At 42.2% G+C, this 27,179-nt stretch overlaps 1 protein-coding gene and 1 long non-coding RNA gene across 7 annotated transcripts in view; one reads left to right on the forward strand and one right to left on the reverse strand.

Annotated features, from left to right (window-relative positions):
* anks1ab (ankyrin repeat and sterile alpha motif domain containing 1Ab) overlaps nucleotides 1-25,013 on the forward strand; it is a 51,156-nt gene extending 26,143 nt beyond the window's left edge. For 3 of the 6 annotated variants that reach the window (XM_088423453.1, XM_088423454.1, XM_088423457.1), the window contains 11 exons: nucleotides 4,082-4,180; nucleotides 4,684-4,830; nucleotides 10,117-10,224; nucleotides 10,723-10,896; nucleotides 12,311-12,448; nucleotides 13,027-13,098; nucleotides 13,171-13,254; nucleotides 13,331-13,468; nucleotides 15,965-16,141; nucleotides 18,769-18,867; nucleotides 20,501-25,013. In XM_088423453.1, coding sequence (XP_088279579.1) covers nucleotides 4,082-4,180; nucleotides 4,684-4,830; nucleotides 10,117-10,224; nucleotides 10,723-10,896; nucleotides 12,311-12,448; nucleotides 13,027-13,098; nucleotides 13,171-13,254; nucleotides 13,331-13,468; nucleotides 15,965-16,141; nucleotides 18,769-18,867; nucleotides 20,501-20,620 — 1,356 coding nt within the window. In that variant the 3' untranslated portion in view covers nucleotides 20,621-25,013. Of the gene's footprint in view, nucleotides 1-4,081; nucleotides 4,181-4,683; nucleotides 4,831-10,116; nucleotides 10,225-10,722; nucleotides 10,897-12,310; nucleotides 12,449-13,026; nucleotides 13,099-13,170; nucleotides 13,255-13,330; nucleotides 13,469-15,964; nucleotides 16,142-18,768; nucleotides 19,051-20,500 lie in introns of all 6 variants that reach the window. The other 3 variants (XM_088423452.1, XM_088423455.1, XM_088423456.1) reach the window with 3 other exon arrangements.
* Nucleotides 13,287-26,787, reverse strand: LOC148418632 (uncharacterized). The gene is made up of 4 exons (XR_015866597.1): nucleotides 26,565-26,787; nucleotides 21,999-22,109; nucleotides 21,165-21,323; nucleotides 13,287-13,390 (listed from the first exon to the last, which is right to left on the reverse strand). It is a non-coding gene; the product is annotated as an uncharacterized LOC148418632 (long non-coding RNA).
* Nucleotides 26,788-27,179: the final 392 nt, after the last annotated feature.

The following is a 27,179-nucleotide window of genomic DNA, read 5'->3' on the forward strand; positions in this document are numbered from 1 at the left end:
GGGAGGGGCCATAGGGCTTGGGTGCAGTGTGAGCTAGGCAGCGGCCAAAGGTGAGGACCTTGGCACTCTGATCCCCGGCTGCAGAAGCTAGCTCTTGGGACATGGAATCAGGGAAAGAACCTGAGCCTTGTGTGTGAGGCCTAGACGTTCTGACTAGATATAGTCGGTCTCTTCTCCACACAGCTGCTTGGGTTCTGGTACCAGTCCTCTCGAGAGGGGTTGGACTCTCTTCCACACTGGAGTGGCGCAAAGCAGGTGTGGGCATACTTATTGCCCCCCGTCTCAGCACCTGTACGTCGGGGTTTACCCCAGTGGACGAGAGGGTAGCCTCCCCCCGTCTTCGAGTGGGGGGATTTGTCATGACTGTGCTTTGTGCTTGTGCACCAAAGAGCAGTTCAGAGTACCCACCTTATTTGTAGTCCTTGGAGGGTGTGCGGAGAGCGCTCCCTTCGGGGATCCCCTCGTTCTAGTGGAGGATTTTAATGCTCATGTGGGCAACGGCAGTGAGACCTGGAGGGGTGTGCTTGGGAGGAACGGCCCCCACCGATCAGAACCCGAGCAGTGCTTTGTTATTGGACTTTTGTTCTCGGCATGGATTGCTGATAACAAACACCAAGTTCACATATGGGGGTGTGTATATGTGCACTTGGCACCAGGACACACTAGTTTGATGATCGACTTTGTGGTCATGTCATCAGATCTGTGGCCGCACTCGGGTGAAGAGAGGGGCAGAGCGCTCAACTGATCGCCAACTGGTGGTGTGTTGTCTTCGATGGTGGGGGAGGATGCCGGTCAGACCTGGCAGACCCAAACGTATTGTGAGAGTCTGCAAGGAATGTCTGGCAGAGTCCCCTGTCAGAAGGAGTTTCAACTTCCACCTCGGGCAGAATTTCTCCCAAGTCCCGGGGGAGGTGGGGGACATTGAGACAAAAGTGGACCATGTTCTGCGCCTCCGTTGTTGTTGACTGACCGGAGTTGTGGCCGCAAGGTGGTTGGTGCCTGCCGTTGCAGCAATCCCAGAGCCTGTTGGTGGACACCAACAGTAAGGGATGCTGTCAAGATGAAGAAGGAGTCCCTTTTGGCCTGTGGGACTCCGGAGGCAGCTGGCAGGAACCTACTGGCAAAGCGGAATGTGGCTTCAGTGGTCACCGAGGCAAAACTTCGGGTGTAGGAGGAGTTTGTTGAGGCCATGGAAAGCGACTTCCGGACGGCTTCGAGGAAATTCTGGTCCACCATCTGGCACCTCAGGAGGAGGAAGCAGAGCATCATTAACTCTTGTGTATAGTGGAGATGGGGCGCTGCTGACCTCTACTTGGGACGTTGTGAGCCGGTGGGCAGAAAACTTCAATGACCTCCTCAATTCCACCAACACTTCTTCCTCTGGAGAAGCAGAGTCTGGAAGCTCTGAGGTGGGCTTTTCTATCTCACCTATCATGCCTCTGCAACATCACGTGGACATCGGGGACAACGCCCCTGGATTGACAGACTGGGGTGGTAGTTCCCCTTTTTAAGAAGCTGAAATGAAGGGTGTGAGGGAGTAGTGTGATTTTCATCCTGGCCGTGGAACAGTGGATCAGCTCTACAACCTGGGCAGGGTCCTTGAGGTGCATGGGAGTTCGACCAACCAGTAAACATGTGTTTGTGGACTTGGAGAAGGCGTTCAATCGTGTACCTTGGGAAGCTCTGTGAGGGGTGCTTCGGGAGTATGGCATACCGGACGCCCTGATCTAGGCTGTCCGATACCTGTACTGCCAATGTCGGAGTTTGGTCTGCATCGCTGGAAGTAAGTCAAATCCATTTCCACTGAGGGTTGGACTCCGTTAAAGGTGCCCTTTGTTACAGATGCTGTTCGTTATTTTTATGGACAGAATTTCTAGGCGCAGCTGAAGCGTTGAGGGGATCCGATTTGGGAGGCTCGGCATTTCATTACTGCTATTTGCAGATGATATGGTGCTGTTGGCTTCCTCAAGCCGTGACCTCACACTGTCACTGGAGCGGTTAGCAGCTGAGTGTGGAGCTTATTTGAATCCTTGGAAGGTGTGCCGTCTGTGGGTCGGGGATGAGCTCCTGCCCCAAGTGGAGGAGTTCGAGTATCTTGTGGTCTTGTTCACAAGCGAGGGCGGGATGGAATGGGAGATCAACAGGCAGATGGGTGCAGCGTCTGCTGTGATGCGGATGCTGTACCGGTCTGTCATGATGAATAGAGAGCTGATCAGAAAGGATCCCAGATACAAGAGCCCAAAATGAGTTTCCTCCGCAGGGTTTCCGGGCTCTCGCTTAGAGATAGGGTGAGAAACCTGGTCATCTGGGAGGGATGGTGTCGAGCCGCTGCTGCTCTGCATTGAGAGGAGCCAGTTGAGATGGCTTGAACATCTGGTTAGGATGTCTCCCAGACGTTTCCCTACGGAGGTGTGGAAGGAGGACCCAGGGACGACCCAGGACTCGCTGGAGGGACTATGTCTCTCGGCTGGCCTGGGAACGTCTGGGGATCCTTCCAGAGGAGTCTGGGCTTCCCTGCTCAAGCTGCCGATCCCGCGGCCCAACCTCGTATTGAGCGATAGCTCACGGATGGATGGAGGAATGGAAGATTAGACTGAGGTGGGAGCATCAGATACTGATCAAACGTCACATATTGTTTGCTAACCCCATCAATGCCTCAGAGTCTGGCAGTGGAGGTAAATTTTAAAGGGTGTGACACCACAACATCAATGCTTTTCTTTTTCCTGTCTATGGCGTTTTGCATTGTTGGTTAGTATTAAGGTTAGTGGAATTTCTTCAGCAAGGCTTTATGGCTATTTTTAATACACACTGTGTCATCCTCTTTTTGTTTAATGTTTAGTGGCAACAATTTCTCTAGCCTGTTTTTTTATAACTTTCTTAACTGCTGCTTGTCCTTGTCTTAGTACTGTACTCTTTTATCTCACAGCTGTTTAACGCATTACATTGTGAGTTTTTGCATTTTGTTGTGCTGTTACATTGAGGGAATAATTTATGCCCGATTCACAATGTCTACAATAAATCTTTAAACGTGATGAGCAACCAATGGTCACAAGACAAGCAGTACTGTATGCTCATGATGCTTTGTATGATACGGAAAAAAAAAAGATCAAATTTTCCTTTTTTTTTACTTTTAGTAGCAAAACTGGGAAACACATTAAACACAACATTCGGAAAGTGTCGCTCTTCCTACTCTCTGATTACTCCAAGTTTTTCTGTGGAATTCATACAAAACTACAGGGTATATATCAAAACATCTACAGGTATATATATCCAGAGAGAAGGATGTGCTTTAGGAACCACTAAATGTTCCTTGTTTCTTTCCTCGTTTCAGTGAAAGCAGCTTGTGCGGATGCATCCACTGAGGCTTTCTTTGTTCCCGACGCGTCGCACCGCATCACATTGATCTCGCCGCGCCATGCACAATTTATTTGACTTCATTGTCCTCCCACTCGCCCCGTGTCAGGCATGCGCTAAACACTCTGGTGTCGCATCTCGAGCCATGTTGGCACCCAGTGGTACACTTGAAGCCATTTCACAATGGAGTAATAGTACAATATTTATTTGTATTCTGGTTGGTCAGTTTGGTACATTTGGTGAGCGGTCAGCATCTGTCAAGCGGTTTTCACAGCCTGCTTTTGCCTGGCAATCACCCAAGGGTGTGCTCTTGGTCACGGGTTCTCAACCTTTATTTTTTTAGTGAAGTACCTCCTGTAAAATGTTTTCAGCCAAGTACTCCTTAACCAGTGCAAAATATTTTGGGGTTAAAAAAAATGGACGGATGGATTCTTTGATAGATTAATTGGTTGATTGATTCTCTGTCGACAAATAGCAATTAACTTTGCCCCTTTGGTAACCCACCCTTTTGGTACTTTGTCACTATGGCTTGAAATTGAACAGTTTGGCAGCAGTAAGTTAGTGTACTGCTTGTTGTGCTAAAGACCTGACTTCCCATGTGTCATGTTTCATGTAACGTATCACTTGTTAACCATAGTTAGCTTTTGTGTTTTCATCATTTGTTTCTTTGTGTGTGCTTGCATATTACTGGTTTATTATGTACCTCCTGCTTTTTGTGTACATTCAGGGAAGTAACGTGATGGAGGACCAGGATCTCAGAGATATTGGGATCACTGACCCAGGACACAGGAAGAAAATCCTGCACGCGGCACGTGGTTTACCCAAGGTACTCAAATGCCACCTAATCAACAAATGTTGTTTTTGAGAATTAATGTTCTCCGTATTAGATGCGTGGATGTATTATTACGAGAATTATGGTGCCCACAGGATGCACGTGGAGCCAGTCATTTGACACTATAGTATTGTGCATTATAAACTTCTAAACACATCCAAATGATCTGGACAAATTTTGCACTTTCGCTCCCTTGCGATCAAAGTCAGCAAAGGCCCATTTAATGGATATCTGTAAAAGATTATCCGAAGCTTGTGGTAAGGGGTGTGCTCAGTGTGATTTTTCTGAGCTGCTGGCAAAGTGACAGGTAGGGAGTGGCTGCCAGATACATTAATACTTCCAAAACAGAATCACATCTGAAAGAGTGCCACCCATCACTTTTGATCATTTCAGTGACACCCCATAATGTTTGCTGACTTATCATTATGTGTGTATACCCCACTTAAGTGTGGCTAGCGGAGGCCAGAGGACACTCACCTGTGACGTTCCTGCTTCAGGTCAAAGCTCTGGGCTGCGACGGCAGCACATCTCTGGCCTCATGGCTAGACGGCCTGGGCCTGCATGAGTATCTGCCTAACTTCCTGTCCAGTGGCTACCGCACCCTAGAGTGTGTCAAGAACCTGTGGGAGCTGGAGATCATCAATGTAAGCAGGCACCGGTGAATGACACTTTATTGTTTCGAAACTGCCAATTTTGGACAAAAGCTGAAGCTATTTACAAGATGTAGCTACTATGAGGGGAGTTATTTTGACTTGTGTTGAGTGACTTAGAGTAGTTAGGGGTATAATCAACTCAAAAACTATACAGCAAACCTGGGTGCAAAGCAATAACTTTGAAACGGAAACGTTCATTTCACATCACCTAGCCCCTAGATTTAACACTATCTATTTTCTGTTTTATTACTTACACATGAAGTTAAAACCATGTCTGTGGTTCTACAGTTACACTGCAATTGAAACACAACACGGTAATATAAGTGTAACACAAAAACAAAGCCTGCTATGGGGTTTAACCCTAGGCTATGATATTTACATCATCCGGTTTAGTGCAGGGGACGAGTGTGCAATTCATAATTATGTCCACTGCTTTACACGACTCTGAAGTGGTAAATGTTGGTTCTCATTTCTAATTATCTGCCCAACATCTATAGAAGGCAGTTTCATTAACATTTGTCTAAATTTGTCTAAATTTCATCTGTCAAATACACTATAGTGAAACAAAGAATTGCTGAGGTTGAATTGACTAAAAACACATCTTTAATTAGGGCATTAAAAAACTTCTATCTTGCATTTCCTGACCAGGAGCCTATCAGAGAAAGGATGCAAATTTGGCCTTGACCTACATTCATTGGTCAATTGAAATGCATCCCAGAATGCTCTTATCAGCAAGAAATGAAACCAGGACTAAGCTGAGGAGCAAACTATAAATACATCTCTGATAAAGTCAGCCGTGTTACAGCTGTGAATAACAAGTAGTGAATTGACTAAACCAAGTTTATTCGCGCAACTAAACATATTTCTCCACTGGTTCTACTGTAAAGTGACTACTGTCACATTGATATCAGACTGATTGCAGTTTGAACGGTACTCGATACTAGGGAACTGAAATTTCACCCAGATGGTGACATTATGCCAAAATTTAGATGGCATGACCAACTCAGTTATAAGACTTCCAGGAAAGTTAGCTAAATACTGCAAGTAGAATGTGGAAAAAAATTGAAAATGAACACAATATTGCACAAAGGTTAACAAAGGTAAACTGAGGACACCCTGTATTCTGCACTCTTGCAATCAGGTCTTTGCCCTTTTTCAAAGCCCTCCAAAGATGTTTTGCTTTGTGACTCACTTCAGCGCAGGCTATCATAAATAAGTGACTCTATCTAGCATAATTTGTCGAGGAAGTCACAATCATTATTTGTGGTAAAAATACCACATTCAGGAAGTTTGGCTCTATTTGTATTTTCTTTAGTTAGCTTGGCTACAGCTGAGAAGATGTTGAGAACACCAGCGTGTTGCCATGGTGACGTTCCGCAGATTTCTCTAAACGTCCCATCTTTTTTTTTTCCTTTTTCTTCTTACATCGCCGCCATGCTCTGCAGCATCTCACGGCAAATCGAGCGTCGCCGTGACCTACAAACCGCTTTACATTCCCACACGCCATCTTAAGTGCTTTATTATTAGGATTTACACAACCTCTAACCGCCATGGGGATGCGAGACTTCCAGACCAGTTCTTCCCTGAGACGGAATGAATAATTGAACACTTCAGACAAAAAGAAACACATATGACGACGACGTCTGTTGCGGAGGATCTAGTAGCGGCAAAGCCAATTGCATGCGAAACGTTAATACCAGACACGTGTGTGCTAATAGGCAATTATGCAAATTTATACGATAGAAAAGAGTTTTAACTACATAAAACTAACAACCTCTGACGAGTACAATCACAGTTTAATAGGGAAGAACATGCCTTGAGATTGTGTGGGTCTAAAATACCCTATAAGAGGATTCGACTTTCATACAGGGTGGGTTTATACAATCAACAGTTGACTGGCGAAGCGATTATTCATATCACAATGCAAATCTGGTGTTTAAAGTTCTGTGTCAGTGTCACAGGTTATTTGATGTCAAATAATCAGTTATTTTGCAATATCTCTTTGTAAAAAGTAGCCACATTTGTGGTACCTTTGTTATGTGGCTACTATTTTAGACTGATAGTTATTCAAACAGAGTGTCGGTCAGTTATTTTGATGGGGGTTAATGTTAGTAGGTAGTTGGTCACTTGGTTGCTTTGGTCAGTCAGTAAATAAGTTAGTCTGTCTCTCTGTCAATCAGTCAATTAGTTTGCTTGTGAGTTAGCAAGGAGTCAGTCACTTACTTACAATGTTTAATCAGCAGAATAGTCAACAATTCACGCCAATGTCAATTTTTTTATGTGACTTCCTTGCACACTTTCAAGGTGTGGTGATTTTTCCGTCCAGCCATCTGGCACACCCATGTATAACCCGGTAATGTGTGCACATTTGTGCAGCTAGAGAATGGGCATCATTTTAGTGAATCTTTAGTAATACTTATTTTCTGGATTGTAGAGATTTCCTGAGACCTGGCAATCCATAGTGATCCATTTGAAAGATCTGTCACATTTAAAAGTAAAACAATGCTCTTTTTTTTGACAATTGGTTTTGAATGATTGAGTTAATTTGAAACAAATTTTCGAATTTTGTGGAGCTATTTTGTGCAGCTTAATACCAGTTACCTGAAGTGATGGTTTTTATTTAACAAAAATAATATGACATTATTAACAAATATATAATAATTAAGTAATATGATTGTTATTGATGCTACAGTCATTAAAATTTAATGCATCGATAGCCTCTTTTCTGTCTGCATTTGAAATGTCTGACTGCATTTGAATGCACACATGTCACATCTTCACATTGGCAGTTAGTGCCAGTGTGTTGATGTTTAGTTATGTAATGTGATGGCAATAATTTGGAATAAAAGGGTCGTGAGGACGAGTCAAGGTAATAGGAAAGGAAACACTGCGAGGAAAAACTTCAAATAAAAGTTTGACTACATGATTGATATCTATGCATTATTTGGTATGTATATTTTGACGTTAGCCCACTAATGTATTGGTGCCGTGTTTTGCTATACTGTTGTTATGTCATGGTGCATCAAATGAACATAAACATTGGAATATAACATTGAAAAAAATATTGACATATTTTCTTACCCGCGTTACACAAGGAAGCGTTTCACTGCTAATTCCTGAAATCTTCTCAGAACAAATGACTTACTTGATCGCTTGACCTCCTCACCCAAGAGCGAGAGACCTTCAGCCTTCATAAACGCATCCGTTTATATAATGTTGCTCGTCTGTCATTGTAACGCGTTAGGAACACATAGATGGCACTGGTCAGACCGTGAATGTATACGGACAAGGTCATCACCCGCCATGAGCTGCTGTGAAATGACTCAAAATGTGTAGTATGATGTTTTCCCGTCGGCACGGCGGCAGAATGGTTGGCATGTCCATCTCACTTGCGGAGGTTGTGTGTTTTTGCTTCCAGCTCTGCCCTTCCTGTGTGGAGTGTGGATGTTCTCCCGTGCCTGTGTGGGTTTTCCCCAGGCACTCCGATTAACTCTCGCATTCACAAAACATATACATTGTAGGTAAATTGGGCACTCTGAATTGTCGTTATGTATGATTGTGAGTATGAATTGTTCTTCTTTGTGCGCCCTGCAATTGGCTAGCAAGCAGTTCTGCCTACTGCCTAAAAACAGCTGGGATTAGATGTAAGATTTTAAGCCCAAACCCAAGACTGACCCCACCCGACACGAATTTCGGGCCGGGTCGGGCCCAAAATGTCAATCATTACGTTCGGGTCGAGTCCGGCCACGCTTCTATCTCGCTGACTTTTTTAAAAGAAACATGTTTATATAAATGTATACTAAAACGATGTGTGGAATGTGGATACTAATACTTGTTATAAAAGAAATCATTTGGATAAAACAGAAGGCGCTGTAAGTTAATTGCTATTTAACTACTATACCAGCCGCAGAGCCAGAGCGTGCTCTGCGCACGTGAACGCTGCCCTCTTAATAATCTTAATATATCTTTTCCCATTTATTTGATTTGCATTATTCTATTTAAAGCCTAGTGGGCTGCAGTATTTTGCCGCGTAATTAAGCAAGTGCACACCAATGACGGATGGCGTTAAAATTTTCCCCGTCAACTCTTAAAAATAATCCATCAATGATGGAAAATTGGCGGTTAATGTAACCTCTGCAGAAACAGAAATATAAAAGATATAAATGTTTGTACAGTCTTGTTAAACTGAGATTTCGTGACAAAAGGCTTTAATTTGTTAGCATAAATCACCTCCTCCTTCGAGTCCTCACAAATAAAATATGAAATTTCGGGTTTGCTTCAGGCTTGGGCGTGCAAATCAAGTTAATTGGTTGGGCTTGAATACCGCGGGCCTGGGTCGGGTCGGGCAGGATTTTTTAGGCCTGATCTTACCTCTAGCTGGGATAGGCACCACCATGCCAGCAACCCTAGTGAGGATAAGTGCTAAGATGGATGGATGGATGGATGGATGGATGGACAGGTGGACAAGGATTCCCCTTCCACAGGTGCTAGACTGCAGTACAGCATGTGAAGTTGGGACACAAAGAAGATGCCTAAATCTATGGAAGTAACTGTATTAGGGAGAACATTCAAAATCACCATAGCCAGAGTGTGTACTTTTGATACAATTGCATAAGGTACACATTTACTTTGATGGGAAAATGGGCACAGCGTTGCGCCTCTCCTCGCATAAAATAATAGGCACCTTTGTAAGTTGGCTAGCTACTGGATGAGTGGATAAGTTAGCTTCCTGTCAGTCAGTTACTATGGTTACTCAGGCTGGTCAGTGAGTACGTTTTCTTTATCTTTCACTCAGTCAATTAATGTGCCCGGTAGTGATCCTGCAGAATCAGTCAACTATCAGTCAGTGTTCTGTCAGCCAATCAGTGAGAGTAAAGTCAGTTAACTGATTTGTCAATTGCATGTCAGCCTAGTAGATAAGTTATTTTATTAGTTTTCAGTCAGTGATTCCACTGGTGGATTAGTCAATCAGGCAATTAACATCTGTTTGGGCTATGACCTCATTCGCGGCAATAGTACGTTTCTGATTTTGCGAGCGGAACGGTCTCACTGTGTTATTTAAGGAGGATGCACAAAGATGCCTCTTGAATTATGGAGCGTTCCCAGGAAAGAGACCGTAGCGTACTCTAAACTGATGGTAAAACAGATTGAGGCTGAATAATTAATGGGCAGTCAAGGGGGCGTGTGCCGCCAACGCAGTGGATTTTAGAGGCCAATCTTATTAGCTTTGCTTGCAAATAGCTTCTCTCCCTTGTTGGATGCTCTTTGCCGCCGTAGGTCATCAGGGTGGGTCCGCTGGGCCACAGGAAGCGGATCATTGCTTCTCTGGCTGAGAGACCCTACGAGGAAGCCCCCTCCAAGTCCAGACGCCTCTCTCCTATCATGGTGAGGACCACGATCTTTGATAGCGCAAACAGGCCGACCGAGCCACAAGTCGGAATTTTTTTTTTTTTTGCTGGTCAAAGGATATTTCTAAATAAAAAAATATTTCACTAACAATAAGATCTTTAGTAATGACGTAATGCAATATCGTACATTAGTGCTCCTTTTGTTAGCGTTTGCCACTTGGAATGCCAAGAACAGATTCTTGCGACAATTTCAGTTTCTAATTTCCAAAGTGTTACCATGATACCTTTCATTTTCAAAGCCAATTTTGAACAGCGGAAATAAAATGGTTACCGTTTTGCGGAAATAGGACTACTATTTCAGACCAAGTAAAGAGCAAATAGAAAGCTCACGTTGTAACCCTCATAAAGGAATCTCTGTTGCATTGTGGAGGATGAATGTTGGATCGGGATCAGGAAAGCTGAAGGCGACATGGCTGTCTAAACATTGGATCATCACGCCATGTATTTTGTTTGCGTGCCTTTTTATGCCTCTCAGTTCCACGACCTCCTGTCCCAGACCACTTGCCCCCTGGGCCAGATGGACCCCTACACCAGTCGCTCCATGGACATGCTGCTGCCCCTGGCCGAGGCTGACCGGCGGCGACGAGGAGGTCTGGATCAGGATTGTAACGTCTCTCTGCGTTCCTACTGTGAGCGGCCGCGCTCTGTCGTGAGTTCCTTTTTCGTTTACATTTTTTATCATTTCTTCTTAGAACATAGCAATCACTTAGAGTTGAACTTTAAAATGTGAATCCACCCCTCTTAAATGCCCTTTCAAAACATGTAATCTTAATATCAGTGTGTCCTATAACCAACATGACTCAATTTAATTTTTAAATATCTTTTTGGGAGGTGAAGTAACAATAAAAAACACCCTCTTATAAAGGTGGATGTGGCTGTGTTTGGAATGAAATAAATTCATGTTAAATGGGAGTCAGTACACGCCTGCCAACATTTAAAGAGCCTTAACTCCAAAAAAGACGCTTTTTTTAATTTCTGATTTTGTCGTTTGTTTTTATGATCTCATAAAACTATATCATTTCATTATTGGCCAATGTGCTGTCGTTTCTTTTGGTTCAACATACAGTTTGTAAAATCATGCATACTCTAAGTATACTGAATGTTTTACTTATAGTATTTATTACAGTATTATATTTTTAAAAACTTTTAAACTTTATTTTTTTGTATAGCTTATTTATTCAACATATTTTTAGTTTATAAGCAGTGGTATAGAAAATCCAGGTCCAGAAATCAAAAACCCTGCCACAGTTTGACTTTAGCCACAGGTGCTTGCAATGAACTTGCAGTCAATTGAGCTCATTAACTTACCTGTTAAGTGAAAGCACCTGTGGCTAAAGCCAAATTGCGGCAGGGTTTTTACTTTCCGGACCTGATTTTCCCATCTCGGTTTCTAACTTAAAATTTAAGAACAGAAATTAACCAACAAAATAGTGATATTAAGAATAAAATACATAAAATAAAGTATTTTTATGATGTTAGTATCAATATTATTGCTAGGATAGATTAAAATTGATCTCATTTTGCTACGATGAGTTCTTTTGAGGTTTTAATGACGCAAGACGAAGCTGGCTAAGCTACATAACGTTGCTGTGAATGCGTCCGTCCTCATAGATGTGTCAGCAAAGTCCTCACTCGCGAGTTGACTAAACACGTGAACTCGGCCAACATCTGGGTCCCGCTGTCATGAACTCTCGCTGCTCTTACGTGACGGCTGGCTCGGTCCTCAGGTGAAAGCACTAAGAATAACTCCACCGCCACTGTCAAATGTTAGCGTTGACTAAAGGTCAAAAACCGCCGCACAAATTCAAACAGTCACGCATGCGTGACCCCACAGGAAGTCTTAGACTACTTGCGCTATGATCACTGATATCAAGCATCTTTTCTCTATGGCACTTGTTCTTATAAGCGTGGGCCGGAGCATATTCCAGCTGACCGTGAGACTCAGATGGGCCAAACCAAAGACTTGACCCCTTAACCTTAGGATGCAAGAGTACCAACCACTTCAACACCATTCTGGCCAATGAACATCCAGCTTTTATTCATGAAGGTCTGTGTCACCGTAGGACCGACACAGTGAACGACACAAAGAATCTCGCATGAATCTGCGGCCGCCGAGCCACTCTGCTACCTACGCCACAGTGTCCGCTTGGCACCACCAGCCTGAGAAACTCATCCTGGACGCCTGCGGGTATGAGGCAACTGTAAGTTGCCTTTGCCAAAGTCTTTTAAACAATCTGATCAATGAACTCTCAATGGAAACTGCAATAGGTACACCTGGACATGAAGCCCAGTAAAGCACTGCCTCCACGATCAATTATAAATATTGTTTGCTACCGGGACAATGGATTTATATTAAATCATCTAATTGGGGAATATTTTTCGCCCTGTTCGTTGTTTATGAAATTGTAATTTTCTCAAAGCTGTATAAAGTCTAAGAAAAAAATCTAAATGTGTTGAAAAATATAGCATAATGTTATATAATGCAGTACAGTACAGTAGTAGTCATGTAGTATAGCTAGCACATTTGAAAATCATTTCTAATTTCATTTCAAAGTTCCACTTATTGTTTTACAACAGATATTTATACAATGGAGAACATACAATAATACATAAAATTTCACATATTTCAGCTTTCTTTCTTACTTTGTAAAAATTCACAAAATCCAACAGGATCTTGAAAATAGGATTTATCAGTGAAAGATTGAACACTATCTAATTACTCAGTGTATTTTATTGTACTTACGACGGCAGTGTCTGACTTGATATGTTTTAATGACAGTACTTAGGTTCAATGATAATCAGGGATCTACGGGGGATTGAGTCCACACAAGATGCCTGCGCTAAAATTAGGGCAAGTATTCCTCAAAACATTGACTGTATATTTTCAATTAGCATTACTGACAAGATCTTATTTTCATTGCAGAAATCAAAGGATTCCAGAAAGGGTCCTGTTGTTATTCTCTCCATTACCTACAAGGGGGTCAAATTTATTGACGCAGCCACAAAGGTAACGTGAAAAAAATGTGACAGAGCCAATCACTCATCTCCTCAGTTTATTGATTCCTTCCCGTCTCTTCCGTAAGACCATTGTCGCAGAGCACGAGATCCGGAACATCTCCTGTGCTGCCCAGGACCCAGATGACCTGTGTACGTTTGCATACATCACCAAGGACCTGACGAGCGGCCACCATTTTTGTCATGTCTTTAGCACAGTGGAGGTGGTAAGTGTTAGCAAACTTGAAACCTTGGAAAATTCAGCCTCTAAGATAATATCGCTAAGGAACAGGAAATTTGCTAGACAAGACCATCATGTGTAGACCAAAAACCGCCCCAAAATCTGCCAATTTATCATTCTCAAAATATTGAGGTGATTGAAAGCTGCAATTTACAAAGATTTTGTCAAACTGCCACCGCGTATACTGGACAGAAAAGCATATCTTAGGGTTAGGGTTATATCTTGTGACTTTAATTAATACTATTTTTGAGGGCCCACTGTGAAAGAAGCTGGTAGTTTCCTTCCTTCCTTTGATTGTCCTGTTGAACAGCTTGATTGAAGCAATTTCCCCGACAAGCTTGACATTTACAAGCTCAACTGTGGAAACATCTTGATTAGTTTCAAATCTCAAATTAATTTCACCTCATGCTTGAGCTATTTAGAGTGCAGTGTTTGATCATGAGTCATCAAACTTTGCTGCCACCCGCATACAGTAGCATCACCTCCGTTAATGTTTTCATTCAATTAATTTTTGTGGGGCGATCTTGCGTCACACGTGTTTCTATTATGTATGGTTATTTACATTTGAAGGACCTCTGTAAATGACCCAAATCAAAATGGCAGAGCTGTGTTTTGTCAGGCATGGGCTCTTAAGACATTTCGTGGGTCTTCTCATGATAAAATTTTCTACCAAAATTCATGTTCCAATTTGAAATGGGCCCCTGAGAAAATTTGGAGTGGCATTACAAAAGGTTGGTGTTGGTCAGTTACCAGACTTCGTTCCCGTGATGATCCTACCAGCAATAACAAGAAAACATTCTTTTAATTTACTGATGCCCATGGATCCAGTGCACTGTACAATCATTTGAAATACTATTTTCTAGTAGGATGAGTTCACGTAGAACTGTGAAAACGGCCAATAAAAACCTCTCATATGGATGCTTTCAGCTAAAATTGCAGACTTTCTTTTTCTTTACAGTAATGCCTCGAGTCATTTTTGTTAGGCTCCCGCAGAAGGAGAAAGTATCATTTGTCTTTGGCATTTCTGCAATTTCTTCAGTGATTCGACTTGAACAAATACCCCTCAGAAGCACACATACGCATTACTGGACTACACAGGCCATTTTGCAGAGAACTTAAACGTCAATAAACCTGCATCAGCAATTAAAACTCATCATTATACATGATGTGTCCAAAACTTAGAATAATTAATAATAATTTCAAATAGTATGTCCACAAAGTTTTATGAAGTCCACCAAGAGTAGGCAAGCCTTAACAAGATTGAACACTAAATTACAAAATACAGTTTAAAATAACATCATTTTATTTGAATATGAACAAAATTAAATTACGGAAACATTAAAAATGAATAAATCAAATGCTCGACACCCCCACTTATTTCAAAACAAAATCCATTCTTCTTTCTTTCCTCAGAAAGACTTCAATGACTTGCTTGTAGAGTTTGTGCGTTTTATTTCCAATATTACTTTTCTATTGACATGGACGCCAATGCTGAAAGCCGCATCTGTCCAATCTACATATTGCTCTTCTTCAGCCATTTTGGGTTTAAAAAAAAGAGCGAGTAGTTTTGATTTTTCTGCTAGATGCCTGCAGGTCTGTCTGCGCTGTATGCTACGCCTTTAATGCCAATCAGCCAAGCAACATGGTGTAGCTTGGTCAAGCAACATGTTTTTTTTTTAATAACTTTATTTTAACAACTTCAAATGTTTAACTTTAAACACGATTGATCAACATAGCACCGCCTCCCTGCAGTGAGCATCCAATCACGTCACGTTCTATGTGAGGCTTCTAGATGGTCACCTTATGACCCCATTTGCTATTGCAACTTCTGTTAACTATATGGGCCCGTTCACATATGTCTTTTACACACTGCACAGAAGCCCACAACTGATGATTGTGATGGCCCAGCCGCAGGCAGATTTCATACAGACTAGCGACATGTTAGCTGAATTCTAATTGGGTAAAACCTCTAACCTAAAACAACAACAATGGAAGGAGTGTACCCAAATGGATATAATACGACACAAAAAGAACGGAATATGTAAAGTAATTTTATATATAAATGATATATTTTTATTAAAAATAAAATAAATAAAGATGATTTTTATTATAGTTAGTTGTTATAATTGTTTGTTATAGTTATGATAATGATGTCAGGTTATGTTAGGCTAGCAGAGAAGGCTTTGCTGGCCCTGACGGATCCACCGCTGGATTTCTGTAAGTATATCTCTACAGGGAAGCTAATACTTCTTGCGCTTTCACAATGAGAGCGCCACTGCCACATGCTGTAGTAAATGTGCTATTACATTTTATTCTAGTGTGAAAAAGCAATTTGGGATTTTTCTCAAAAAGGTGACTTATTAGCCCTATAATAATCACAAAAATGACGGCTGGCCTAGGGATAGCTCGCGGGGGTTAAGATAATGGATGAATAATCACAACAAAGGATCGAAGCAACCTCAACCCCCATGTCTCCTCACAGACACAGACGTACGAGATCATCCTAACTCTGGGCCAGGCCTTTGAGGTGGCCTACCAGATGACCGTGCAGTCCAGGCAGAGACACTTCATCCCACATTCGTCCCTGGGCTCAGAGATCATCGAGACCAAGAGCAGTCGGCCCGTGTCGCAGGCGTGGAGCAGCATGAGGAGATCAGCAGTGAGTAGCAGCCCACCAATAGAGTAGAAACACTAGTGTAACTCAATGGAGGAACATAGGAGCTCATACAGGATTACGGCTAACTAATTGACTTAGCATCCATCCATTCATAAAGTCACAAACATTTGTTTCTCAAGCTCTTATATTGTGTTTACCTAACGGCTGAGGTACGAAGGCCCGAGTTTGTCGGAGTTCTCGTGCGTCATAGTCGAGTTTGTCAAATTGTTGCCCACGCTGTTGACACCGCAATTTGGCCCGCCAAGAGCTGCCCCTCCCTAAACTCATTTTTATTGTTCCAAAGGGGACATATTATGGAAAATAGACTTTGTAATAGCTTGTGTACAAATGGTAGGGACTCCAGAGTGTTTGCCCACCCTTCAAGTGTGAAATTACAAAAAAGCAAACTTGTCATTAGCTGCCTAGTTCTGAAAATGAATCAAAATGATCTGAAATCTGACTATACCGACATGTCAAAGCCAAAAGATAAGAGGAGCTGCACTGGTGTGGAATGCACAGATAAGTGTTAACCATTAGGGGACGTGCTTGATTTGTTGCAGAGGGGCGCTTATTTGTGTCATACTCAGATTCTCAAAAATAATTTGGTGGCTCAGAGATGGAGTGCTGCCTCAAGGAGTGAGAAGCCAATCCATGTTTTGTCTGTCTCCGTGATACACATTTGTAAACTACATAATGCAGCATATTTTGTTTTGGTGATACACGCTGCGTAAGCTTGAATCCACACACTCATTGGCTAGGTTATGTAATTCATCGGGTTGATGATGAAGAGTTGCCTCTAATAATGAAAATACAATCCATGCTTTTACAGTTTTTAGTGGACATTAGCTTTTTCCTTTTCACACCGGGTCGTGACTTCCCCAAAAAGAGGAAACTTGCCTTATTTTAACCCGCAAACTGCGCTCAGATGGGACGAAATTAAACAGACACCAAAAAAAAAGGAGACTGATTTCAGAGGGCTCTAAAATCAGACATGTCTCATTTATACACATAGGAATGATGTTGAATTGTAAACCTAACACATAATGTGTCTCCTTGACAAAAAAAAAAAGGTGAATTACAAGCATTTTGGATCTGTTTTGGTTCGGTTCTGCATGACCACACACGAAGTCATGTACAGAGGCCGCCAAGGGACGCAAGGCCCCATGTTTGTAACGCATTCCATTATAAAAACTCTGAAGTAAAGCGGGGTACACACAACACACATACAGATTTTACTTCTGTTGTGATCAGATATATCAAATGTCTTTGAAAAAACATATTTTGTAGCTTGTAATCACTAACCCTTGTGCAGTATTGTGTCCATTTTTTGGGACAAATCCTTCCACATTCCACTCACAGTATTTTAGCTAAGGCATAGCACTTTCCTGGAAGTGTGATAACTAAATTGGTCATGCCATTTCAAGCTTTGACATAAAGTCACCATTTGGGTGAAATTTCAGCTCCCTAGTTTCTTCTTTCCATGCTTTCACTTTGATGTAAAATGCCTTTGATTTAAAGATCAACAGATTGGCCAAAAGACTGCACAAGGGTTTAAACCTGTTAAACATCCACAACGGCCAAGAAATGTTGATATACAGACTCTATGATTGTGACCATAAAGAGAATTGAGAGTCATCAGGAAGATCATGTTGTTGCAGGACAAATATCAAGGAGCTGTTTGTTGTGCTGATTATTTGACTTACGGCTCTCATAAATCAGTAGTAAAAAAAAAAAGGCCACCACAATAAAAATGTCAAGGAGAAAAATGTGCCACCTCAAAAAAATCTTATCAGAACTAAGTCTGCCTCGTTTCTTTTTCCCGACTTTATGAAATGAATGAAAATGTTGTATGTATTCATTTCAGCCTCACCCCTCCCAAACTCTTTGTTATGAGAAACATAGAGCTCTTTAACGTTGTGCTTTATAAAAACTTTAGGTAATTAAAATGACTAAAAAAAACGTAAAATACTTCAAAACAAAATATTCACCCTTGAGGTGTGCAACCCTGGAGGCAGTACAAGTGTGGCAGTAATATTAGTATTTATCCACTGAGGATGAAAAATATATGCCCGTGAAGTGACTATTGTATCGTATTGTCCGTATGTGTGACCAGCTGCGCCGTTTAGGTTTAGATATCAGTTGCATAAAGGATAATAGCCTAACAGTCTCATTTATGCTGCTAATTTTCTTGCTTGCTAATGGTGTTTCCCATTTTCTGCTAGCAGATACTATGTAGTTCTTTCAAATACAAAATGTGTAATTGTCTTTGTTTTATGTTGACAGCAACCTTCAGCTGGGAACAAACAGCTCGAGGCCTCATTTTGTTCTGAATATTTACAAAATCCTCCAACGTTCCGCTTGCAATTAAAGCCAGCTTTGTCACCTTTCACCATTTAGCGCTCGTGTCCCACGTTTTTGCAAATAGTCCGAAAATGTGTGTACTCTGCTTTACGCCGCCTGGCGACTACCACAACATTCCCTGAATCTGTTCCTTATTCTACTTAACTTGAACTTTCTGATCCACTAGTCCTCACACAGTTCGGGAAGCATGTCACACGGTCACAATGCTCCTGTCTGTCTTTTAACATGTCCTTGTCTTCTTGTCTTCTTGGTGCTGCCGCTGCCCCCAGGGTGCCCCCGCGCTCGAATGCCGCTGCTGTCACTGTCACACGTGCACCACCCACCGTCCTACCTTCCTCCCGTTGCACTCCGTTAGCCCCGGAGTCCAGGTCCTTCTCTTTCCTTGCATCTACTCACCCAACGCCTGCTATCGCACACCCGCACATGCCGCCTTTTTCCCGCCGCCACCTTCACCTTCTTCCCTTCCCATCACCGCAGATTCCATCTCCCTCTCGCACCCGCCATCCTCATCTTTCCACGTGGACGCTATGAGCGCAAGTGTCGCAGTTTAGGTGAATGAAAACGCTCCCTTTTTTGGGGGGTGGATGGTTTCTTTCATGTTTAACTGAAGGTGAATGAGTGTAACTATTGGGATGTGTGGTCAGCGTCTTTTTTGGCCATAAATCGCATTGTGGGTCGGGTTTGTGCTCATTGCAGGATTCCCTGAAATCAAGAAGAGTTCTGCCAAAACAATACGTCCCCCCCCACCAAAAAAAATTAAATAAATAAAAAGCTTCTCTCAAGGAAGATATTAGCTATCAATCCATTTTGTTGTTACTGTTGTTGTGGTGACAATTTTGTACATTTGTCAAGTACTAGGGTTACAGTTCTCCCTGAGACGGAACAAGTTCAATCTAAAGGTATTTTTCAGTAAATCAACGACCACACTAAATTCATGCAAACAAAGTAGTAATTTGTGTGCTAATCGTTTTTTTTTTTTTTTTTTCTGAGGCTTTATTTGTTTTTGGTGGGCTGGAATTAATTCTCTGGTGGGCCGTGGATGGCCCGCAGGCTGTATGTTGCCCACAGAGCAAATACCTTATTGTAAGAATTGCTCATAATCATCCACCCATTTTCTCTAGTGCTTACCATCAGTCAACAGTCATGTTGGGATGCGGCAGCTCAGAGAGTTCAGGTAGAGTGAGAGCATTCCCTCCAAATATGTGAAAACAACTGGCAGAATCTTTAAGAGAACTCTGGAGTAATGACAATGCATCAATATATAGCACTTTTCTGAAGCATGGCTGCTATTTTATGCCTATACGGTGAAGGTTCTTGCCCAAGGACACAACTTACAGTGAGATTCAAACACCCAACCAGAAGAGCTGCTCTACCGCCTGAGCCCTGTGCTCAGGTAACCAATAATTGGAGGCCAGAGCAGAAATTATGTGCTCCCACTTACAAACTCCCGTTAAGAGTTGAGTGACAGCATTTTGCGTCACGTTTCAGGGAGGGCCAGCTGATTTTTTTTTTGCGTAATCTATCTAGTATGTGATGAAGGTATGAATTACTGTTTCAAAATGCTGCTGTGTTCAAAAAGGCTTCATATATGCTGGCTGACAGATGGACTTAACTGTTGTAAAAATTTGCTAGTCCACACAGTTCAATAAAAACGTGAGAGACAAACAAAGGGAACATGCAAACCCCCCCACAGCAGATTCAAAGCCCAGAAGCTCAGAGGTGTGAGGCAGAAGTGCTAACCGCTCACTGAACAATTGCCGTCTGCGTCCTGCTTGAGTCGCGGCATCATTGTTTCGGGAGTGCCGGCTCACGGCGGCGGCCCGCGAGGCCCGTCAATCATCTCTGTGGTGGATTGAGCCCACCGATCGGTCGCCGATCGATCGCCGGGCCGTGGGGGGAGCCTCCTCCGCTGACGCCCGTCTCACGCAATCCCTCTCACCCCTTCCCACTTCCCTCCCCTTCCCAAAACCTTCTCCCTCCTCCTCCCCCTCCACCCGGCAGATCGACCCCCTGGAGATGGACGCTGACATGCACTCCCTGGGCAGCACTTCTTGGCTCTTGGACCAGCGCGACTCCAACAGGCGGCCCGTCAGCACCAAGTATGAGACCACCATATTCTGAGGCCCCTCCTCTTTCCTCCTCCAAATCCCGCTCCCACATCCCCGGCCCTCCCTATCTCCCCCCCTTGCATCCGGTTCGCAATCCACGCACAGTTCGAGCCCCGTGCCTTCTCACTGTGACGGTGTAGCCACCCCTCAGGGCTGCCTCCTCCTGCACCTCCACCTTTTTGCTTTTTGCCCAGCAACTTCCTTCAAGGATCCCTGCCCTCGCTCCGATTGCAGCTGAGGATTCTTCCTCTGGACCGGGCTCGTTTTTTTTTTTTTTTCCCTTGCATTTTCAACCCCTCAGTAGCTCCCAGAGGTTGTTTATTTGTACATTAGATCCAAAAAGGAATTTTTCTTTTTCAATTTTGGACTTTTTTTTTTTTTTTTTCTTTGTGCGTGTGTAGCCTCTCTTGTCTTACCAGGCATCTACCACTGTGAGACTGTGAGGAGGGACAGGATGCCAAACCAATGAGAAGTTTTGTTTTTGTTGTTGGTTTCTATGCATTTGTACCAAAAAAAAAGAAAGAAAAAAAACCACGCTGGATGGGTCACTAACACACCTTTGCTGCACTTTGAGGAGGTCGGCAGCCCGATGTCATGTCATGGCCCTCTGTGAACACCACGCAATGACTGCACGCTGCTTCTCCAACACACTTGACTGAGAGACTGAGGAGGTGGGGGGAGTTGTTGAGGGTCTCTGCTCTGGCCTTGTAACTGCCCTGTGCCTCTCAGCGTCACGGTAGCACCGATAGATAAAACAAACAAACAAAAAAAAACCACTGTGTTGACACATGGCACTATCCCTTTGAATATGTCAGCCGGCGCGTCTTTTTGTGATACTTTTTTGATAGGCCGAGGCCGGCTATGACATCATCGGAGACAATTTTTGTAAATGAAATCCAAACATGCCCCAATTACATTTGACTGCTTTAAAAAAAAAAAAAAAAAAAAAGAAGAAGAGTGCCCGAGCATGTGTTTTCCCCCAACTTAGCATCTCATTATCACGCTTAAACGTCTCGCACGGCAAGTGTGTCACGTTGGGTTTAAAAAGAAACCAAATGTAATTTTTGTTCTAGTTTTGTGGTGATAAACAAATGATTTGTTATGAAAGCATGACACGTGCATACATTTTGTTTGTCTCGAGGTTGTTGTTGTGGCGTCAGCACCGTCCGCGTGTGTGTTGGCAGACTGTTAAAGATGTGACCCGTGCATCGTTTTGTGTGGCATCGAGGTAACGGCAGCATTCTGACCAACGTGTTCTGACTGTTAGCTTCCAATGGTGATGCATGATAGCAGTGCTTCGTCATGCGTTTTGGCACATTTGCCAAGACCGGGCCAGTCTATGTGTGTGCGTGCGTGTGTAGCGTCTCCCGTCCCATCCGTACATTCATCACCTCGGTTTGAACGTCACCAGTCAGTTGTCAACATCCCACCTTCATCCAGCTATCATGACGCCACGCATCTACTCCCGTCTCGTGTGTCACCACGGCAACCTGCTTGTTTGCCTGCAAAGAAAGAATGGGTAAAGTCAAGCTGTTTATTTAACCCTGAAGCTTAGAGCTAGCCCTCTTTGTATTCAAACCTAACCTGAACCCAAATACGGCTCCCAGGGTACACACATTCATTATACCTCCACAGCGGAACTTTGAAAGTCAAAGAGCAAAGAAAATTCAAGATACTTATGTCCAAAATTTTTGCTTGTGAGCATGTATTGGATTCACTCGCTTTGTTTTCTTCATTTTCTTTTTTGATGTCACCACATCGAAGATGGTCTAAAACAGGGGTTCTCAAACCTTTTGGAGTCAGGTACCCTTTTTACAAAGCCCATTTTCCCAAGGAGCCTATAGCAAATGTTTGAGGAAATACAAAACAAAACAAAAAGAATCATCATCTTATTTAGTGACTAAATAATCAAGCTTTTTGGTGATGACGTAGATTACATTGGTCTATTTGATCAATTTTAAAATGATTAAACATTAAACTGGTTGAATTGATTGCTTTACTGAAGTCATGAATACTTTCCAAATTTAATATAAAATTTAAAAAATATATATATTTTTTTATTCACTCATTCAATGCCAAAGACGTATTTTTACGTTCTTTTCTTTTTTTAAAGGATCCAGACTTTTTTTTTTTCTTGTTGGGTAGGAGGGGGGCCTAAAAAGAGCTGGTACTAAATGAATAAAGTTCAACCTCAGGTGCTAAAGTTAGTAATTAACTTGAGTAATTGATGGCTGTATTAATTTCATACCAGCTGTTTTTAGATGCTTTTTTTAGCCATAAATCTGGAAAAAAAATAAGTACCTGGGAGTGAATGTCAGGACTTGAACAATGTAAAAAATATGTCTTTGGGATCGAATGAGTTATGTACTAAGGTAATCAACTGGTTTAGGTATTTAACCCTTTCAATGCCAATGATGGCTACGACGTAAAAGATCCATTTTCACTGGGCTCGCAGTGAATGAGTTAATAACGCAAATTCTTTCACAAGAGCCCCTGCAGTCAGGCCACGACCCAACTTTGAGAACCACTGATCGAAAAGGTTCCTCCTTCAATTCACTCTCTAAATTGCTGGCTTAGGCTGAACTATGATTCAATACTTGGTTCTTCAATATGGTCTTTTACAAACCTTTTCTTTCTCACTTTGGGTTTTGAGCTCTACACAACCTTAGCCTGTTAAAGCAGCAAATTTAGTTGGGCCCGGATTAACTGTGCCCTCTGTTGGTGGCTGTGGAGTATTGAAAAAATGTCTCTACAGCGTATCCTCGTAGATCGACCAAAATTGTTATGCAAAAGTTATTCCTTGATGTGGAACCTCAGCTCAGTGAGTATCTAAGGTTTGAACACATGATCTTTGCTTTTTCTTTGGCTTTTGGTTATGTGACATCACAACTGAAAGATACCAGAATAAACAAAGAAAGATTAAAATGCTCTAAATGGTTCCCTACTTTGATTTGGTTTCTACCAAATGGCTTGTTTAGGCAGCACTACAGCTGGGCCTGAACTGAAGCCGTTGCTACTACCTGGGCTAAAACTCATTAATCTCAACTTTAAAGCATTGTTTTTCACATTAAAAAAATGTGTCGTTCGTGTTGAATACTGTTTATGTTGTATTATAAATCGACATAATTTTAATTGAATGTGCATTTACGATTGCATCTGGCTGATCATTCAATTCCACACGAAAGTATTAACTTATTGCACATTTTGGTGATATGCATACTCACAAGCCATGATCACAAGTTTCCAAACTTCTGACTGTAACACCGATCAATATTCCACCCTGTCGTTGCCGGGCTTTCCACTCGGTGACGAGAGGCGCTCACAACCAGCTGGCTTGTAAGCTAACTGACTTGGCCTTGGGCCTTGTAATAATAACCATGTAACCTGCTATTGTCATTACCTCTATTGCAAAAAGGCTTTCAAATTCTTATATAGTAGGTAAGGGGCAGTTGTAGCCTGGCCTTCCCACAATTCAAATTCGAAAAGCTGAAATGGTGAAAAAAGGTTTGGTGCTTTATTTCCTCAATTGCAGATGACATAGTTCTGTCTTTGCAGGTTTTCAGCAACTCCAAACATGCGTTTAGAAAACACGTTTGAAATCGCCTAACAAGGTCTTTAAGTGGATCATTTTTGTCGGAAATCATCGGTCTGAACATCAGCGTGCAAGCAATGCATGCCCATGTATTTATTTTTGCAAATTCATCGCTCTTATTTTGAGTTCAATTTTTCATGTCGATATCGCCAGTCGAGCATGACTCCAACAGCGGCGGCTATACGCAGCAAGTTGTGCAGGCGTGACGCAGGTGACACACGGCACGTGGTCTTTTTGGATCTGTTAACATTTGGTGTTCTCCTTGTGTAGCTTGCCCCACCGTTCAAGTTCCCGGACACCAAGCTGTGAGTTGGCGAGCGAGCGAGCGGGCCAGTGCGAGTTAAAGCGGGGAAGAGGTAGATGAAACAAATCCACTCTTGACATTTAGATCTCGCCGCGTACGCCCGCCGCACCCCCTCCCTCACGCTACCTATACACGCAAAAGGTAAACCTGTCCAACATGGCCAGCTAAACAGGACTTTGAGCACCGCTCCCGTCTTGACAAAAAGGTCAGCTAGAAAGGTCACGTCTACTTCTTGGCCTGTTTGCGACTGCCCTTGTTTAATGTAGGTACCGCGATGGGTTTGGCGCTGTATAAGACGAGCATGTCGATTGATCCAGGCCTGTCAGAGACGCATAGAAAATGTCAAGAAACCAAAACATTGAAGGAAAAAAAAAAAATGGACCAGCAATCAAAGCTTTGCCCATGTTTATGGTCAGAGTTTGGGTTTGTCAATGAAAATGTGATACTGTTTCCAAAATTTCAAAAAGCAATATTATATTCATGATATTAAATGATACAATGACAAAAGCATTCCACAAGTCTCGTGTCAGCATTATTTTGTCCATTTATGCCTCGATGATGTTGATGCATGCATCCTTGGTCTGCGTCAGGCAACTTTTTGGAAAAACCAATGTCGTTATCAAAATGTATTTTTGAAAGAGAAAAAAAAAATAACACACATTAGCATTGAGGCTAAGCCTCTTAGCAATTAGAGGCCCTGCTTATCTGAGCTCAACATGAGGGTTCATGCTCCTCATGTCTGTATATACAGTATGTGCATTGCAAAGTCCAAACAAGTAAGCACCTCTTTAGATATTGATATTTGAGTTAATTATTCATTATACATTATTTTCACGTATTTTATACGGGTTGAACGCTTTGTTAACAGCGGCATTCACTGGACAGCCTTGATCATACAGTGGACTCCCGGGTTAAGGCGTTTTTTTCCACGTTACGATGTGGAATACTGAGTTTTTTCGTCCTCTCTTTGAGGTATTTATCCCACTTTACTATTAACGTCAACAACTGTTATGACCTGTGGGTTTGGTTGTGGGTTGGGTTCTAGAGGCATTTTTAGATAATTGTTCTTATTTTCTGTTGGTGTCAAACTGCCTCCGCTACATCGCGTCACAATGCTGCTCTGCCATTGGTCGGTGTCTCGACTCCCTAATATACTGGTGTACTTTTGGTCAGCGTGATGGGGTCACAAAGATGCTGGTCTGCTATTGGCCGCCGCAGAGTCACAAAGATGGCTGCCTAAAGATCTTGTGATCTTGTGAGTGCTTTCAATATTGTATTTATTATGCATTTCAGAGCTTAATTCAAACTTGAATTGGTTATCCGTGAGTCCCAAGATTGCTCGTGATGTTAAAGACAGAAGTAAGAAGATAATTTAGAATCTAAATTCTAAATTTCCATCTAAATTTTTGATGGAAACGAAGCTGGAGATAATCAAGAAATACAAAGAAAGCTAAGCTAGCCTAGTCTAGGCTACTCTTACTAGGGAATATGGCCATAACAAGCGTCACTCAAATGTAAATAAATGCTTTGTATATATTTTTTTTATCTATGATGTTATTTAAATGTATGCATGTATATAATATATAAGTAGCACTTACTATACTATTTAGATACAAAATTTGAATATGTATATACAATTTTACCAGGGGTTTTACACACATTAGCTAATAATCATAGGTTTGGATTGCCCGACATACGGCGAATTTGCGTTACGATCCCAACCACTGAACGGATGAATCTCGTAAGGGTTGGGTGCCCTCTCCGTGTCAAGGTTACTTTTTTTCCCGTTACTTTTTTCTTTACCAAACATCACCCTCCAAAACGAAAAAAATCCAGCAAACTTCATTAACTTCAATTCACTAACAGGGTTTGTCATCACTGTTTTTCTTTCGCGCATAAAGCCATCTAGACCCCACTGCTTTCTTTCACTCTGTTAAGTCGGTTAAGGTAAATGTGTTATTTTCTTTTAGCGATTGCATTTCTTCATCTATAGCACTGACCCATTCTTTAGAATTTTCTGATCTTAAGGCTTCAGTGAAAGTTAGAAATGTTACATCTTACTCTGCTGCAGTAATCTATGTTCATTTGGAGTTGATCTGTTTCTTCATCAGATGAATCCAATGAAACATGTTCACAACGGTAGAGTAGCCTTCTCCTTACTCTGTCAGGGTACCTTCTTGGCCTACGTTTAGCTTCAGCCACTTCTGATTGGCTATCTGTGCTCCACCCTCAAATCTTCATCCTCATCATTGATTGCAACATTGATATGAGTTTGCTGCTTAACACCACTTTTGGGAATACATTTGACCGATCAATTTTTTCTGGACTATACCTCTGTCATAACCAATAAAAACACATTTCTCACTCCTTGGATCACGTTTTCTCTTGTCTTGTCTATAAATATAACACTCACATCCGATAACATGCACTTTACCTTAATTTCTTGCCTACCACAACAGATTAAAACCTCAGCACATCATCGTAGTTAGTGGCCCAAAATCTTATGCAGTGTTTTTAAATCGTAACACCCCTTTACTTGGTCATCGTCACATGTCCCAGTCTTTTTTTTTTTTACAGTGTGCAAATAATAAAGTCTATTATTACAGGTGGATAATTATTTGCTTTCCTTTTTGCTTGACACAGAAAAATTACTAAAAGCTTTGATTCGTTTCTATG

Source organism: Hippichthys cyanospilos, chromosome 9 (genome assembly GCF_059441005.1).
Source record: "Hippichthys cyanospilos isolate Australia breed blue-spotted pipefish chromosome 9, RoL_Hcya_1.0, whole genome shotgun sequence".
NCBI classification, from domain to species: Eukaryota; Metazoa; Chordata; class Actinopteri; order Syngnathiformes; family Syngnathidae; genus Hippichthys; species Hippichthys cyanospilos.